Source organism: Sinocyclocheilus anshuiensis, unplaced genomic scaffold (genome assembly GCF_001515605.1).
Source record: "Sinocyclocheilus anshuiensis isolate Anshui unplaced genomic scaffold, SAMN03320099.WGS_v1.1 scaffold907, whole genome shotgun sequence".
NCBI lineage: Eukaryota > Metazoa > Chordata > Actinopteri > Cypriniformes > Cyprinidae > Sinocyclocheilus > Sinocyclocheilus anshuiensis.
In genome coordinates, this window is record NW_015546133.1 from 1,099,809 (window position 1) to 1,115,047 (window position 15,239).

The following is a 15,239-nucleotide window of genomic DNA, read 5'->3' on the forward strand; positions in this document are numbered from 1 at the left end:
ATTTCATTGGTTGAACTTCTTTGAACAAATACATCCCCTTTACTGAAGAAGTTGCTGTCTTGAGTCTGAATGAGACTCAGAGCAGAACATGTTTTTACGTTTAAAAATGTGAGGCGCAGGCTTCTGGAATAAAAAAAAAAAAAACAAGCTCTAGAGACACATTTTAAAAGTTGAACAACTTTTAACTTAAGCACCCATCATCTGGCACATGTTTACACAGAAAAACAATGGAAGAGCAGCGTAATGGAAATCAAAAATGTGTTCTGTGTGAACGGCCCATAATTGCCTGCCATACTATTTTAGTTTTTTCCTCTCGTTATTCTTGCGTTCACTCTCTGTTGTCTCTTAGCAGATTTTTTACTTTGTTTAAAGTAAATGTCATTTGGATTGGTTATTTTAAATGATATATAAATATATATACATATTAATGTCCAAATACTTCTAGGGGGCACTGTATAATAACACTGGCTTTCCTCCGTGTTTGATTTTAAAATCAAATAAGCTGCAATGCAAAATGTTCCATTACTTTTTTAAAAACAGACTTTTGATGAGCAAGGGATTATGAGTTAATGAATGTGGTGAGTAGTATTAATCTTCTCAACAGTCTGCCTGGAGTATTCCTCACTCGATACCTGCCAGACTCATTAACATCTCTGGTCTCATATAATAAATGTGTTAAAATAGGCTTAAGTAGATTAGATTTTATTATAGATTTTGTGTGGTGGACCATATATTAAAATCCCTGCAGGTCAGTCAGCCCACTCAATATGGATTTCTGCAACAGTAATAGCTGGTGAAATATTCTCAAGCCAAATCAATCCAAAGTCTAGCGACGACACAAGACGACTTCACCGACATCAATACAGTAAGCAGTAAGCAGACATAACGGCATCACTTTGATCAGAGCGTTTGTGTGGCCTCATTCTGCCATGGATCCTGACAACCTGGAGGCAGAGGCAAGAAAGGACATGCCATGATTAGGTGTGCATCTGAGGCTAACCACACACACATACACCTCTCGCCGGTTTCTAACAAACATGACAGCTTGACATTGCACCTGGGTTCGATTCGTCTGGATCAGGTCCCAGACAAGTGTGAAGAAGAGAGACAACACGGGAACTGAGACAAAGAGAGTTTGCAGCCCTCCTAGTAACCTTGTAAGGTGAAATGTTGCAGCTTCTGCACATTTTGAGTAATGCTCAGCTGCTGCACGTACAGTATGATTTTCAATAAATACACACTCTGGCCGCACATATTCACACTCTCATCCTCGGAGGTACTTCACACTGTTTGATGAGATTCAGTTGCCATGGAGACAGCTGAAAATGATTGATTGGCCAGCACCTGAAAAGTGCTCACTGAAACTTCTAGATCAACCAGTTATTTTTAAAGGCCCTGCGGGAAATCTCAGCATGAAGGATGTGGATCAAGAGAAAGTTTGCTACATCTACCATGTGATATAAGCTGAAGGTCATTGTAAAAATACTGGCACAATTAAATATGGTTTTCCCATCAGATGAAATTAGACCACAAAAGACATTTAGGGGGATGAGTCCTCAATAATTAGAAATGGGCAAATTGTCGCTTATTATATTTGATATTGATGCCCTGTTTGTTGTTTACGACAACGTTTTAAAAGTTAAATGTTTAGGCTGCTCTGTCTCAGATGTCTTACAGCACTCATCAATGTCAAAATGACTGGGATGGCCAAGCAAATCAAAGATGGCGGGCTTTAGTGTTCGCAGAAGCCGATTATGAATCCAGCACGACGCTTGTGAGGAAAGATGAAAGTAGCTCATATTTGACAACTGTTTTATGATAGAAGTGTAAAATGACAAGCAGTAATATCCTGTAATGCAAACTACTGGACATTTTGTCAAATTTCGCCGTTTTGAATGGAAAATATAGGATCATTTGCGTTATTCAGGTAGGCTATAACTGAATAAGACAAGAAGCATTTTCCGTTTATTCTGCACACATTCACTCTCGTATTTTAAAATACAATTATTTATAATTGTCTTTCTTTTTCTGTATTCCCTTACTCAATTAAATTTTTTATTTAATTAATTTAACTTATAACAACAACAACAACAATAAACGGATATCTGGATATCTGTCCTTCAGATGAAGTCTGTTTCTGCGGTTAAAAAACAACTGAATATTTCTCCTTGGAGAAGCAGCAAGGGCAGTCTTAAAAGCATCTCACATTTAATTCTACTCCTTTTCCATCATCAGCTAGAGCTTTTCCAATGGATCTAGAAATGGAATTCATTTCTCAGTGTATGTAATTTTATTTCTATACCTAACTCAGCTGATGACGTCAGCAACGTCAAAGTCATGGGCTCGATTCCAAAACACATACTGAAAAAAATATGCTCTTTAAATGCACTGCGAGTTTGAAAGTCTGGCAAACGAATAAATGTACTTTGGAGGTCAAGTATCTTTTTTTGGGCGGCTCTGAGATTTCACTTCTCTGCCAGTTCGAATGAATCATTGTTCACTCCCTTGTACGCAGGCATGAGCAGATCCTCTCAGGACTGAGAGTCTATATCTCTCCGAGGGACGGAGACTGAACAGAAAGGTAAAGTCTGAGAAACATTTCACACACAAAGGCTTCTCTGCAGACGAAGACAATGAGAGAGTGAGAGGACAAGACAAAGCCATTTGTAACTATTTCGCGGACAGTTTGTGCTGCGTCAGGATCATGTGAACTGAATACGAAGGGCAACAATGAGAAAAGCCTCTCCTCGTTGGACACTTACAGAATATTATCCTCTAAGGCCATATACATTAAGATGCGATTCAAATATACGTTTTAAAAAGTCTGTATTTTTGGATGCATATAAACAAAGATTCGGTATTAAGCATTTAAACAGAACACAAATGCAGGTGTACTACACGTAGTAAAGATAATGCTATTCTGAGCTCTGTTTACATGGAAATAAGCACTCTTATTGTTTGTAAACTATTTAGAGCACTGATGGATTGAAATAGTGGATGAACTGCGATTTAAACAGTATAACATCGCCCTCCAGTGGACATTTACACAAATCAGTAACATTTGCAATGTATCACTCATCTAAATAGCATCTCTGTCAAACTGTCAATTCAACCCAAAACAAAATGTAGGAGGGACAAAATGTCAAAATGTTGTACAAGAAAAAGGCACTATAAAAAGTTTAGTTATAAAAAAAATTAAAAATAAAATTTTAAAAAGGGTCACAATTACATTGTCGTAATGCGAGATGTAATTAAATAAAACACTCTTAGAACCTTATTTCTTCAGAATGTGTTTAATATAAAGCTTTTGCTTTTATACAGACATCGAAGACATAAGGGTTTCTTTCTTTTTACATAAATTACATTTCAAATACACAGCAACACTTTGATTATATTGTCAGATTTTTCTTTATATTGTTATTGATCATTTAAAAAAAAAAGCTCTCCTACTGAAAGTGAAGGTGAAAGTCCATTAAGATTGGTTTAATCTGCTTTTCTCTCCTGAAAGAATATCTGTGACTATTAAATCTGCAATAATAGGTGGGTAATAAATGTTAAATTCTGTACTAATAACTTTCCATAAAAACCTGTACTTATGAGAAGGTCTCAATATATTCCTATCTGAACAAGAACGCAGAGCACACTAAAGACAAAAAAGAGATCATACACAACCCTGATGTCAGTAAGGTCCTTTTACATGGCTTAACCCGCATATCCTGACTATGGCAGACAGTTAATTACTGATTTGATCATTTTTGGTAGGATTTAAAATGACAATGACCAAAAATAATCCAGCATATCCTTCTGAGGTGCCTGACTGTGCTGTAAAAATCTGTCTCTGTACTTTCCTACCTAAAACAAACAAACAAAAAAAATTTAAAACACATTTTATAGTCTCAAAGCTGATTAGTTAATGCTGCGGACTATGAAATACAGAGATCGCAGGTCAGATCCCAAGCAGTCCAGGAATAGCTGAGTTAGCATGAACACATTCCTGCTATGTCATTCTGTCTTTGAAAATCCAATAAGCAATCATTATCCTATGAATTTCAGATCATCTTCAGACAAACCGAAGCTGATATCGTGTGTACAGTACATAGAGGTCACATCTTGCCTGCGGTAATTACATTGCAAAATGTTTCAGATCTACATCAACGTAAACATATACGCACTTCACACTTTCACTTCACATTTAATGACATAGAGCGCCAGGGCGAGAGAATATAGGAGAGAGATCGTGTGCAAGAGCTTTTCGTGCCTTTGTGTCATTGTTGGTCTATGGGAAGACATTTCGCAGATACCCACGGGCCTGTCAGCCCAGCTGCACGTCCATGTCGATGGGACACAGCACGTATCTGGGGTCAAGTTTAGGCGTGAAGTCACCAAAGTGTTTGGAAGCCTCGGTCCCAAAAACATCAAGCACTTTTCTGTTCATCAGAGCAAACCTGGACAGAGAAATCAATAACTTGATGTGTTTAAGGATTCATATGCATAATGAGACTTATCAATCATATTTTCCACTAATACACACCTGCCCTTCGTCAACCGCAGTAGAAACTTCCAGTACGATGGTCTCAGATTTTGCACTTCCATAACCGCCTGATAAGATCCACCCAGGACATATTAAACAAAATCATTCACCTATGAGCATGTTTCTAGCATGTTCAGGTCTTAATTTTGCACAGCAAAACTATTCCTTATAATTTAAAACCTGACAAACTTATTTTTGTTTGGCTTTTAAAGTGTGCTTGTGCTGTCTTTCGTTAAATTAAAAACACACGTGGCTTGATCCTCAATCAGTTCATGACCGAGTCATCAATAAGTCACACTGGCACAAACGGCTTCTGCATTTTAATGTGGTTTGTATTTTCCCTTGGTGTAAAAGTGTCCTTGGTATGCAGAAGATGCTTTTAGTTTGGTAGATTTTAAAAACATTTTAAACTTACCGCTTGAAAACAGATGGCAGTGGAGATGGCATAGATTACTGTGTCAGCGTGAGGGAAGTACGGAAACCTGCCTGCCTCGATCCCTTTGAAATACATAGTCTAAAAAGACAGTCAATAGATTATTAGTAGACTATACATACACATATATTATGTTTATACATTTTATATTGCAACCCGTACAGAAAATCTTTTTGAAATCAGAATATTTATTGAACCTTTACACCATGATTTACTCACCCTCAAGCCATCCTAGGTGTATATGACTTCCTTCTTTCAGACTAATACAATCAGAGTTATATTAAAAAATGTCCTGGCTCTTCCGAGCTTTATAATAGCAGTGAATGAGGGAGAATATGCTAGTCTCGTGAGAACCAAGTTTTGTTTATAGGCACAAAGGAAGCAAAGTTTCCTTTGTTTAGCAAAGGAAAACCAGTCTCCTCTTGGCTTATATCGAAATCCTCTGACATTTTTCTTTACAAATCCTCGTTTTAAACTTCTAATTTGTTTTATATAAATACATTCATTCTGCTTTTTGTCAGTTTTGCATCTTCACAGGTCTAGTGTTATTGAATGAAGAAATTATGATAAGTACTGATTAAAGAATTTACATTTTTGGGGAACTCTTTAAATTTGGTCTATTCACAATTCTCTGAGACACCAGAGAAATCATTGAGAAGCAAGCCCTACTCATTTGAAATCACTACAAAGCCAGATAATCATTACCTCCACCAGTTTGGAGAAGAGGTACATGGAGATGGAGGTGCTCTTGTAAAAGAACATTGAGGTGCCAGCAAGAAAACCTGAAAAGATAAATGTAGAAAACGGTGATTTGAGAACCTCTAATGGCTGTGCAAAGGGAAAAGAGTTCAAAACACTCTTTACCTGCTATGAGAGCATGGAGCTCGTCGTCCAGGTTACGCATCCATCTCAGTAAACAGCTTGTGCCCTTTTTCATAAAATGGAAGTGAGATGGAGAGAGACAAATTTCACAACTGAAAAAAACGTTACTGAGAAGGGTGAAGAAAACAAAACCCCCTAAAAGCTTCAGAGGAACTTGCTATCTCATAGAAAAAAACAGCACTGGATCTTAGTGGAGATTTAGTACCTTGTATATACTGACAAAAGATCCCAAGAAAGCTCCTAGCTGGAAGTTTTCTTTGTTGTAGAGCAGCCAGAGCAGTCGAGAGGGTTTTGTAAAGGCCTGTCTGAATACTGATGGAACCTTCAAACAGCATTGAATGAGGTAACCCACGCTGAACATTCGGATGAAACCCTTCAAAAACACAAAGCCACAAACAAAGCATCTCAGAAGCTGCTCTCCAGAAAACATCTCACAACTTCACATCAACTTTCTGTTAGTGAGCAAAGGGCACTCCTATATCGACAGAGCCTTTAACCCAGATACACGCAACACGTTTATGCACACACATTCGGTCTCTCTCCCATTCAAACACAAACGCTCAGAACAAACAGATGAGTGGTTTGAAAGACAGCAGGTTAGGAGGTCTCAGACTCTTACTTTAACACAGTAGGAGATGCAGTTGTCTTGATAGTGTTTGCAACATCTATGCCTGGGTCCATGTTTGCATCTAAAGGGGACAACACACACACAATGAATGCAAACAATGTGTTATGAGGCAGGGGAACATTGATGCATGAAAATGAAGCTGAATGTTAAACAAGCAGGACCGTAAATGAACTCCAAGTGTCAAATGAAAGTCAAACACCATTTTTACCTACTATTGTTGTATACATTTGGGGTCACAATTCTTTTAAAGAAATTAATACTTTTACTCCGCAAGGAAACTTTATATAGATTACATTGAAATTAAAGTGACACTAAAGACATTTATAATATGACAAATGATTTCTATTTCGAATAAATGCTATTCTTTTGAACACTATTAATCAAAAAATCCTGAAAAACTATTACTGTTTCCATAAAAATATTAAGAAGCACAGTTGTTTTTAGCACTGATAATAAGAAATGTTTCTTGAGCAGCAAATCAGCATATTAGAAGGATTTCTGAAGGACACTGCAGAGTGGAGTAATGATGCTGAAAATTCATCTTTGCCATCATAGAAATAAATTACATTTCAAAATATAATAAAATAGAAAAAAAATGTATTTATAACTGTAGTAATACTTCACAATATTACTGTTTTTACTTTCAAAAATATATATTTTTTTTAAATCCTATCAACCTAAACTTTGATTAAACTTTTTAATAAGTGTTGTGTAGTTTAGTATATAATTTCCTCCCAAATATATGTGGAGATTTGGTTTTAAATTGTATTTATTACTGTGTAAAATAACATTGTTCTCACACATTTAATAAAAATTAATAGTTACAATTATTATTATTAACATTTTTCATACTTTGAAAGTCCTAAAAAATAAAAACTTAACATGTATAATTCTATAAGAATTTTTTGGGTGGTTTTGGATAGAATAAAATTTTCTGTCAAAAATACCATAGTCTTATATAAATATATATGTATGTGTGTGTTTCATAGGTATAGTTCGCTCACTCACATAGAGTCTAGGAGTTTGCGTGTAAATGCTCTGATGCAGCTCCCCCTGGAGGCAGGCGTGTGCTCCAGTCTCTCATCCGGTGGCTGTGCGTCTCTCTCCGAACCCTGTTCGTACACGTGCTCAGCCAGACAAGGGTGTGTTGGGATCTCCTCCTTGCCAACTATAAATCTGCCGCAGCCAGACACATAATCTCCTTTAACAGTCTGACACGAGTTGATTATGCTCCGAACAGGGTGTTTCCTAGGGCCTTAAGGATTAATGACAAATCCTTGGGAATTTAAGAACTACATAAATTCATGTAAATCAATAAATAAACTTACTTCAAGGCAGAGAATGCAAAGCCATTCAGTCCATCTTTACATCTGAAGATAAAACCAGAAATTGGAAAGTTAAAAGGGTCAATGTTTGTAATTGAACAACTAGGTTTTTATTTGTTCTGAAGAGTGTGCCTGTCCATCTCAATTCTGCTCCTGGAGGACCTCAGCAAGTCTCGGAGGAGCCTCTACTAATGAGAACTTGATGTGTTGAAGAAATAAGATAACCAGGGCTGGCGTCCTCCAGGACCAGGATTGAGAGGCAGTAACCTGACCAACTGACCTGAAGAAAAACATGTAGAGAGATGCAGTCAAGCAGAAGAGAAGAACCTGGAAAAAAAGTGGAAATTATGAGACAGACATCACATGAAACTTTATGATCAGGTCAAGGTTAGTTCAAAGTAATAATGCTTTTGCAAGTATGTAAAGTGGGGTTGCATCATTAGCACTAAATGATCTCAGTGCATGATGTAATAAGGTCCAGATACACTAACCTTGGTTTGGGTTCAGTATGATTTTTTTTTGTTTTCGAAAGAAGTCTCTTATGCACAAAAAAGGTGCATTTATTTGATATAAAATACAGTAAAAACAGTAATATGAAATATCACAATTTAAAACATTATGAAAACAGTTGTGCTGCTTCATATTTTGAAACCATGATACACTTTTTCAGGATTCTTTGATGAATGAAAAGTTCAAAAGAAGAGCATTTATTTGAAATAGAAACCTTTTTTAACATTATAAATGTCTTTACTGTTACTTGTTATCAATGTAATGCCTACTTGCAGAATAAAAGTATTAATTTTTTTTTTTTTTTTTAAAGAAGAAAAAAAAATCTTACCCTAACCCCAAGCATGAACTGTAACGTACCTCTCCGTGTTTCATAGGCTTAACAAGACCCCTTGTGACAGCCATCCGGAAAATCGTCTCCGTTGCCTGGAAATGACACAGAGCACTTTAGATCAAAATCACCCGAGGTTTCCTTGAAATAGACTGTTTTGATCACAGCTTTCCAGAAAAAGTAACATAAGTGACGGATAACAGATGTGATGCTGACTACTGCCAGGAAATGGTCATGCAACTATGAAAGAACTGTCAAGAAATAATGCAGCGGAACTGAAAAGAAGCAATGCTGAATCGTCTTACCAGGTTCGCCATGTAAATTGTTAGGAGTCCTCTCCTGAATGAGAAGAAAGACAAATTATATAAGAACTAATTGAGGTTTTGCAACATCATTTTGCACTATTAGCCTACTTGTTCACTGTATGCACAGCAAGGATGGAAACTATAACAACATAATTTTAACAATTGTTCTAATTCATGTTAACTGTGAAGTCCACACAGCAGCTATAACAATGACAACACAGAGGAACAACATAATAGAAATCACATTCAGAGCGTTTTTTTTTCAGCTGATGAACGATATAAACATTGACAGTAGGGATGCGTATCGGTATCGGGCCCGATACTGGTCTCCTGTACTCGTACTCGTACTCGTTAGCCAATCAGAATCTACCCGACTGAAGAGCTTGAGCATTAAAAGTGGCAGATGACAAAACTGTAGCGCATGCCTACAATAAACCGAACGTAACCTTCTGTTGGTGTGGACGTGAATATAGTTATTGTCAGTGTTGGGGAAAGTTACTTTTAAAAGTAATGCATTACAATATTGCGTTACTCCATAAAAAAGTTACTAATTACGTTACTTAGTTACTTTTTATGGAAAGTAATGCGTTACGTTACTTTTGCGTTACTTTTAAAATCTGGACAGGGCTTGCTTGTTTGTTTAGAATGATTTTTGCTTATTAGTATGGTTGAACTGAATCATCGAAGGTCAGAAGCAAAGACATTGCTTAATAGAATGGGATTAAATACATAAAGGATATTTGTGTTGTTTAACATTTAATTATGGCAGGTTTGCGTCATATTCTGAGTTGCATTATTTTTATTCATTTTGAGGAATACTGAATCTGTTTTTTTTTGTGTGAGTGAGATGAATTAATGCATATTCATATATATTTTAGATCTACAGCAACATATTCGGATTTCTCTCAACATGGGGACAGAAGAGCTGTCAATCAATAAATTGAAAAAAAAAAAGTAACTTGCGTTACTTATTTGAAAAAGTAACTCAGATATTCTCTTGAAAATTAAAAAGTAATGCGTTACTTTACTAGTTACTTGAAAAAAGTAATCTGATTACGTAACTCGCGTTACTTGTAATGAGTTACCCCCAACACTGGTTATTGTTCTAATTATCATTCTTGGTGTGAATGGGCCTTAAAGGTGCTATATGTAGGATTGACACCGAGTGGTTGAACTAGGTATTACAGTCCAAATTCAAAATATTGGAGAGGGTTTTTTTCACCAGGTCCCTCCTCCTCAGGCTTGATGCACACGCAGGTTGCCAGCTTGACGACACAAACACTTTCGTTTGCCAGCTTCCATGACTGAAATTAAACACGCTGTGTTTCCCGCCAACTGGCAACCCGGGGTGCCGAAATACAATTGGGTAAACTGGCAGTGGGTGGGTTTCACAAACCAAAACAGAGACAGACATTCCGGCCTGGAACGCATATTTTCATAGGAGAATAACTGACTGTAGCATTGTTTTTCAGATAAACAAATATGTTAACTTAGCATGTTTCTTAAATATCTGCAAACATATTATGGTATTTTTATGCTTTAGTAGAGTCAAAAACTTACATACAGCACCTTTAACTCTTTTCCATTAGAGTACATTTCCCTATGCAAGTTCAGTGTAAATTTGGTTTAAACTTTGGATAATTTGTATAAAATTTGTATAAAAGAAAGGCCAAAGGAAATCTGTGATGAAATGTCAGGGCTAACCTGCTTTTCCGCTCTATTAGTATGGCGATGTATGAGGCTGGCAGTGCCGCCCCAAACCCAGCTGACCAGGAGTAGAAACGCCCCAACAGCTTCCTGAGTAACAGAGGAAAAAGAGAGGAAACAATGGAAAGGCTAGCTGGTCATTTATAATTATAAGCTAATGGACGTGCTTTCAACTGAGGACAATATTACGGTTGAATATTTGTTTCATTTAGAAGGGAATAAAATAATAAATAATCCAAATAATTAATTCACAAATTAGGTGAGTGGACCGGTCATGCGGAACGCCAGACATAAATCCCTGTACATAATGTATTTGATGTGTCAAAGGTCTTTACAATCCTATTTGGACAGATATGTACGTAGACTTTAAGCGGCTGATAAGGACAGGGATTCAAAGGTTGCTCGTGTTCGAACAGCTGCACACATGGGATGGCAAATGTTTCCAAGAATTGCTCGTTAGCAGAATTTTGTTCAGATTACCGGAGAATGCAGAAAAACGCAATGTAGAGGCCTCCATTTGCAGTCAGGAAAGACGTGGACTGCAGGATCTCGGGAAGCAGCCTTTTCTTGTAATAATCCTTTTTCCTCCTTCTTAAAATGGCTGCAATCTGGAACTCAGAAAAATTCAATTGCGTGTTAGGGAAATCCATTTCTGACTTTACTCAAGCTCTCAGTGCATTAGTTTTTCTCTGTGTTACAAAATGACATTGGCTGTAACTCAAGCAACACATAGGTTTCTGTAGGTAGCGCTCTATGGTTTGTCACCCAAATACCACTGACCTACTGTCTAATGATAGACTGAGCCATAGTTTCTGCAAAACTAAATCGAATGCCAATTCTACAACAAAACATTTCAGCTGTTGCACAACTTTGAGCTGCAGTTTTGTAATGGAAGCTAATGACACATCCAAAGTTGACAATGATGATCCCTCTGTCAGATCTATAAAGACTGACGGCCAGTTATACTAAGTCATCACAGGCAAATAAATACAAGATAACATTCTCTTATTCTGATGAATAAATTTACTAAAGTGGCATTTAGCCAACAACTTGAGGTTAAGTGGAATAGTGGCTAAAGCTCAGGGCTCATAACCAGAAGGTTTCTGCACTTAAATTTGGTTCTTCTGAACAGAACTGGTTCAAAAAGTTCCACACATTTCTATATATTTTTGTAATACTTATGCTATAAAAAGGACTTTTCATCAATGTTCAGTCAAAAGTTCAGTTAACCTCATATTTTCTACTCCGCTCGCTCAGTTCTAGATTTGATCATTATGAATGGGATATGTCTAAAATAAAAACATTTAAACAGTTTCAACAGCCTATAAAATATATCAATATAATAAATCAATACAAAAAGAAAACAATATAAAAATAGTTCAGACTGAAATTAACAGTTCATTCAAGAACGAAACATTGCTAATGACCAGTTTAATGAGGTCAAACCATTCAGTGAACGAATCGTTTAAATCGGTTCACTGAAAAAAAAAAACAGATTTGTTCACGAATCCGACATAACTATTTAATGCGAGCCAGTGGAAATACCAGTTAAATAAAGCATCTCAACTTAAATCTGCTACGTTACCAAACAAGCTTCGGTTACGAGCAATGGTAAAGACTTTCGGTTTAATGAGAATGACTGTGCAAATCTAATAGACAAACCAGGCAGTTTATCATCAAATTAAGTGCGACACGCATAATTTTAATTCACAACATTATTCAAAAGAACGAAACAAAAAGCAAAAGTGCTTAAAAAGTTGCGCAGTGTCATTGGACAGTTTTATCACTATCAACCAGCAGCTCTCTATCGCTTAGCTGACCGTGTCATCAGTCTAACGACATTTTGTTTTTACTTTGAATGCTAGTAAATGTAAAACATGACGGGTTGAGACCCACGTCTGTATGTTTATTTCTAAATAACTTAGCAACTATTACGGGCCTCGCATCGTCCTGCAGGACTCTGATGTAGCTGCCAGGTTAACTGCGCCCTTGCCCGGTGAATGAACGGATAGATCCGCGCTGAAACACTCACCAGATACAGAGGAGCATATATCTTGAAGGAGACCTCCAGAGCGCCGGCTGTCACCTGCAGGGTGGAGGTCGTACATGAGGGACTCCAAGTGTGTCCTAACTCATAGCAGCTATGCGGTATGGACTTGCTGAGAGCAGCCATGTTTAAGCAGCACCGCACCGCGGGAGCGCGCGTCCACGGTTTCTTGCAACAAGCGCGCTCCCGGGGAGGGCAGATAATGGATATTAGGATTAACAACCCTGCCGTAACTGCCAGTTATTGTTTCCACAGTAAATAGATTCCTTTATAGATTATATAATCATTCATTCTAATATTAATAATTCAGCTACTGAAATAATAAAAATCCTCACATTGAATATACAAAATATTTATTTTATTTGTAGATGGGAGTTTTCGAATGACGTTGGCTTTAAAATATAAACCAATGTCATAAAATACAATGTAAATGAACTTCTATGCATTGCTATTATTAGTGTGCGCATTCTGTTGAAATTCATCTTGCATAAACACAAAGACAGACACATATTGGCATCCCTGTAACATTTAACAAATACACCTCTCTCTCTCTCTATATATATATACACATAATAAAAAATATAAACCAAAGTCATAAAACAAAACGTAAATTACATTTTATGCATTGCTACAATTCGACTTGGTTAATAAACAGACAAAATATTAATAGCTAGCAAATATATCTATCTATCTGACGTAAAATATAAAACGAATTAAATTTTATATATATTTATATTATGTAATCCGACCTACACTAACCACCCATGATTTACAAATGTATTTTTCATTCAAATAATCTGTAGATATTGGAGCTGAAGTGAAGTGCTCCAAAAACAACAGCAGAGGGCGATGGTGTAAAGTACACATCCTCTTTATGTGGATGCTCTCTCTGTAATATTACTAAAACTACTGCAAGAACAAAATGGTTGTCAACACTTCATTGATCTCAGTATGTCATTTTGGGTAAGAAAGGGGTGAATGAACTTAGTACAACGATAATCCAATAACATCTACAGAAAAATGCTGCTGCAAGGATTCCCATCACTACAATACACTGTCATGTTGATGTAACTACATAAATAATAGCTGCAAATTTAGCTACTGTAATTACACAGATTTTCTGGAAGGAAAATTGCAGTTATATTCCATAAAAGCCATTCTTTAAGTGGCTTTGAGATAATCTGTCAGTGTGTGCCTAAATGTTGTAACTCAGAGTTCAACAAGCAAGTTTAATACGTTTTCAAGAATGTCAAACTGTAACAATTACGCTGCATTTTGTTGTTCAAGCATTATTTAAAATAAATGACAAAGATGCTGACAGCTCAAGTGCCTTTATTGGGACCAGAATAAGAGCTCAGAGCCACTCATTGTTAATGTGGATGGCTTCTAATAATACAAAAAGAATGGGGGCTAGATATTAAATACACAACACTTGAAAAGCTAAGACGGTGACAGGGAGACACACAGGTTAGTGACATCATTCATCCTCATCCCAGTCCTTCTTTCCTTGAGGAGCTTTGGGTCCACCAGCCGGCTTGGCCATTATAATCTGTGGGAGAGAAGCACACATTATCAGACGCTTAGAGTAAAAGACAGTCAGTTGTATGCAGTGCAATATCCTGTGAGAAAAAAAGTGCTTTTAATGCATGCGGCATGCAAGTAAATTGTGCCAAAAACCCTGATGACATTCAAAATGTCACAGAGAATGAAATAAGTTAGAGAGCTTGTGAAGAAAACTAGATCTTAATCTTAGTAGGTTTAGGAGACAACCATCATACTCATTACCTCTAATTAAAAAGTATCAAAACCATCAGAATTAATATTTATCAATGTTTTAAAGGGATAGTTCAACCAAAAATGAAAATTGTCATCATTAACTCACCCTCATGTTGATCCAAACCTGTATGAATTTCTTTCCTCTGTTGAACAAAAAGATGATATTTTGAAGAATGTTGGTAACCAAACAGTTGCTGGTAGAGGCTGACTTCCATAGTATTTTTTTTCCCATTCTATGGAAGTCAATGGCTACCAGCTACTGTTTGGTTCAAAACATTCTTCAAAATATATTTTTGTTCAACAGAAGAAAAAAAACTCCATCAGGTTTGGAACAACTTGAGGGTGAGTAAATGATGACACTTTACACTTTTAATGCAAACTAAAAGGGTTAGTTCACCCAAAAATGAAAATTCTGTCATGAATTACTCCCCCTCGTGTTGTTCTAAACCCGTAAGACCTTCGTTCATCTTCGGAACACAATTTAAGATATTTTTGATGAAATCTGAGGGCTCTCTGACCCTCCCATAGACAGCAAGGTAACTACCACATTCAAGGTCCAGAAAAGTACCAAGATGATCGACAAAGTGTGACATCAGTGGTTCAACTGTAAAGTTACGAATTTACGAGAATACTTTTTTGCGCAAAGAAAACAAAAATAACGACTTTTCTGGACCTTGAACGTGGTAGTTACCTTGCTGTCTATGGGAGGGTCACAGAGCCCTCAGATTTCATCAAAAGTAATCTTAAATTGTGTTCCGAAGATGAAC

At 36.7% G+C, this 15,239-nt stretch overlaps 2 protein-coding genes across 3 annotated transcripts in view; both read right to left on the reverse strand.

Annotated features, from left to right (window-relative positions):
* Positions 1-3,883: 3,883 nt before the first annotated feature.
* On the reverse strand, positions 3,884-12,886 carry LOC107701128 (transmembrane protein 135-like). Its single transcript, XM_016503067.1, has 15 exons — positions 12,682-12,886; positions 11,130-11,257; positions 10,647-10,739; positions 8,943-8,976; positions 8,667-8,732; positions 8,080-8,126; positions 7,803-7,844; positions 7,483-7,650; positions 6,466-6,535; positions 6,052-6,219; positions 5,829-5,892; positions 5,670-5,746; positions 4,947-5,045; positions 4,532-4,599; positions 3,884-4,445 (listed from the first exon to the last, which is right to left on the reverse strand). The coding sequence occupies exons 1-15, from the start codon at positions 12,820-12,822 to the stop codon at positions 4,313-4,315; spliced, it is 1,398 nt and encodes a 465-aa protein (XP_016358553.1). The 5' UTR covers positions 12,823-12,886; the 3' UTR covers positions 3,884-4,312.
* Positions 12,887-14,011: 1,125 nt separating this feature from the next.
* Positions 14,012-15,239, reverse strand: part of LOC107701129 (T-complex protein 1 subunit theta) — a 7,310-nt gene continuing 6,082 nt past the window's right edge. The window contains exon 15 of one of the 2 annotated variants that reach the window (XM_016503069.1): positions 14,012-14,245. In XM_016503069.1, coding sequence (XP_016358555.1) covers positions 14,174-14,245 — 72 coding nt within the window. In that variant the 3' untranslated portion in view covers positions 14,012-14,173. The remainder of the gene's footprint in view (positions 14,246-15,239) is intronic. The other variant, XM_016503068.1, reaches the window with a different exon arrangement.

Coding starts and splice junctions, on each gene's coding strand:
- LOC107701128 (XM_016503067.1), bottom strand. CDS start 12,822: ATGGCTGCTCTCAGCAAGTCCATACCGCATAGCTGCTATGAGTTAGGA. Junction 7,845..8,079: donor CTCTACATGTTTTTCTTCAG/GTCAGTTGGTCA, acceptor TTTTATCTTCAG/ATGTAAAGATGGACTGAATG. Junction 5,893..6,051: donor CTTTTGTCAGTATATACAAG/GTACTAAATCTC, acceptor TTTATGAAAAAG/GGCACAAGCTGTTTACTGAG.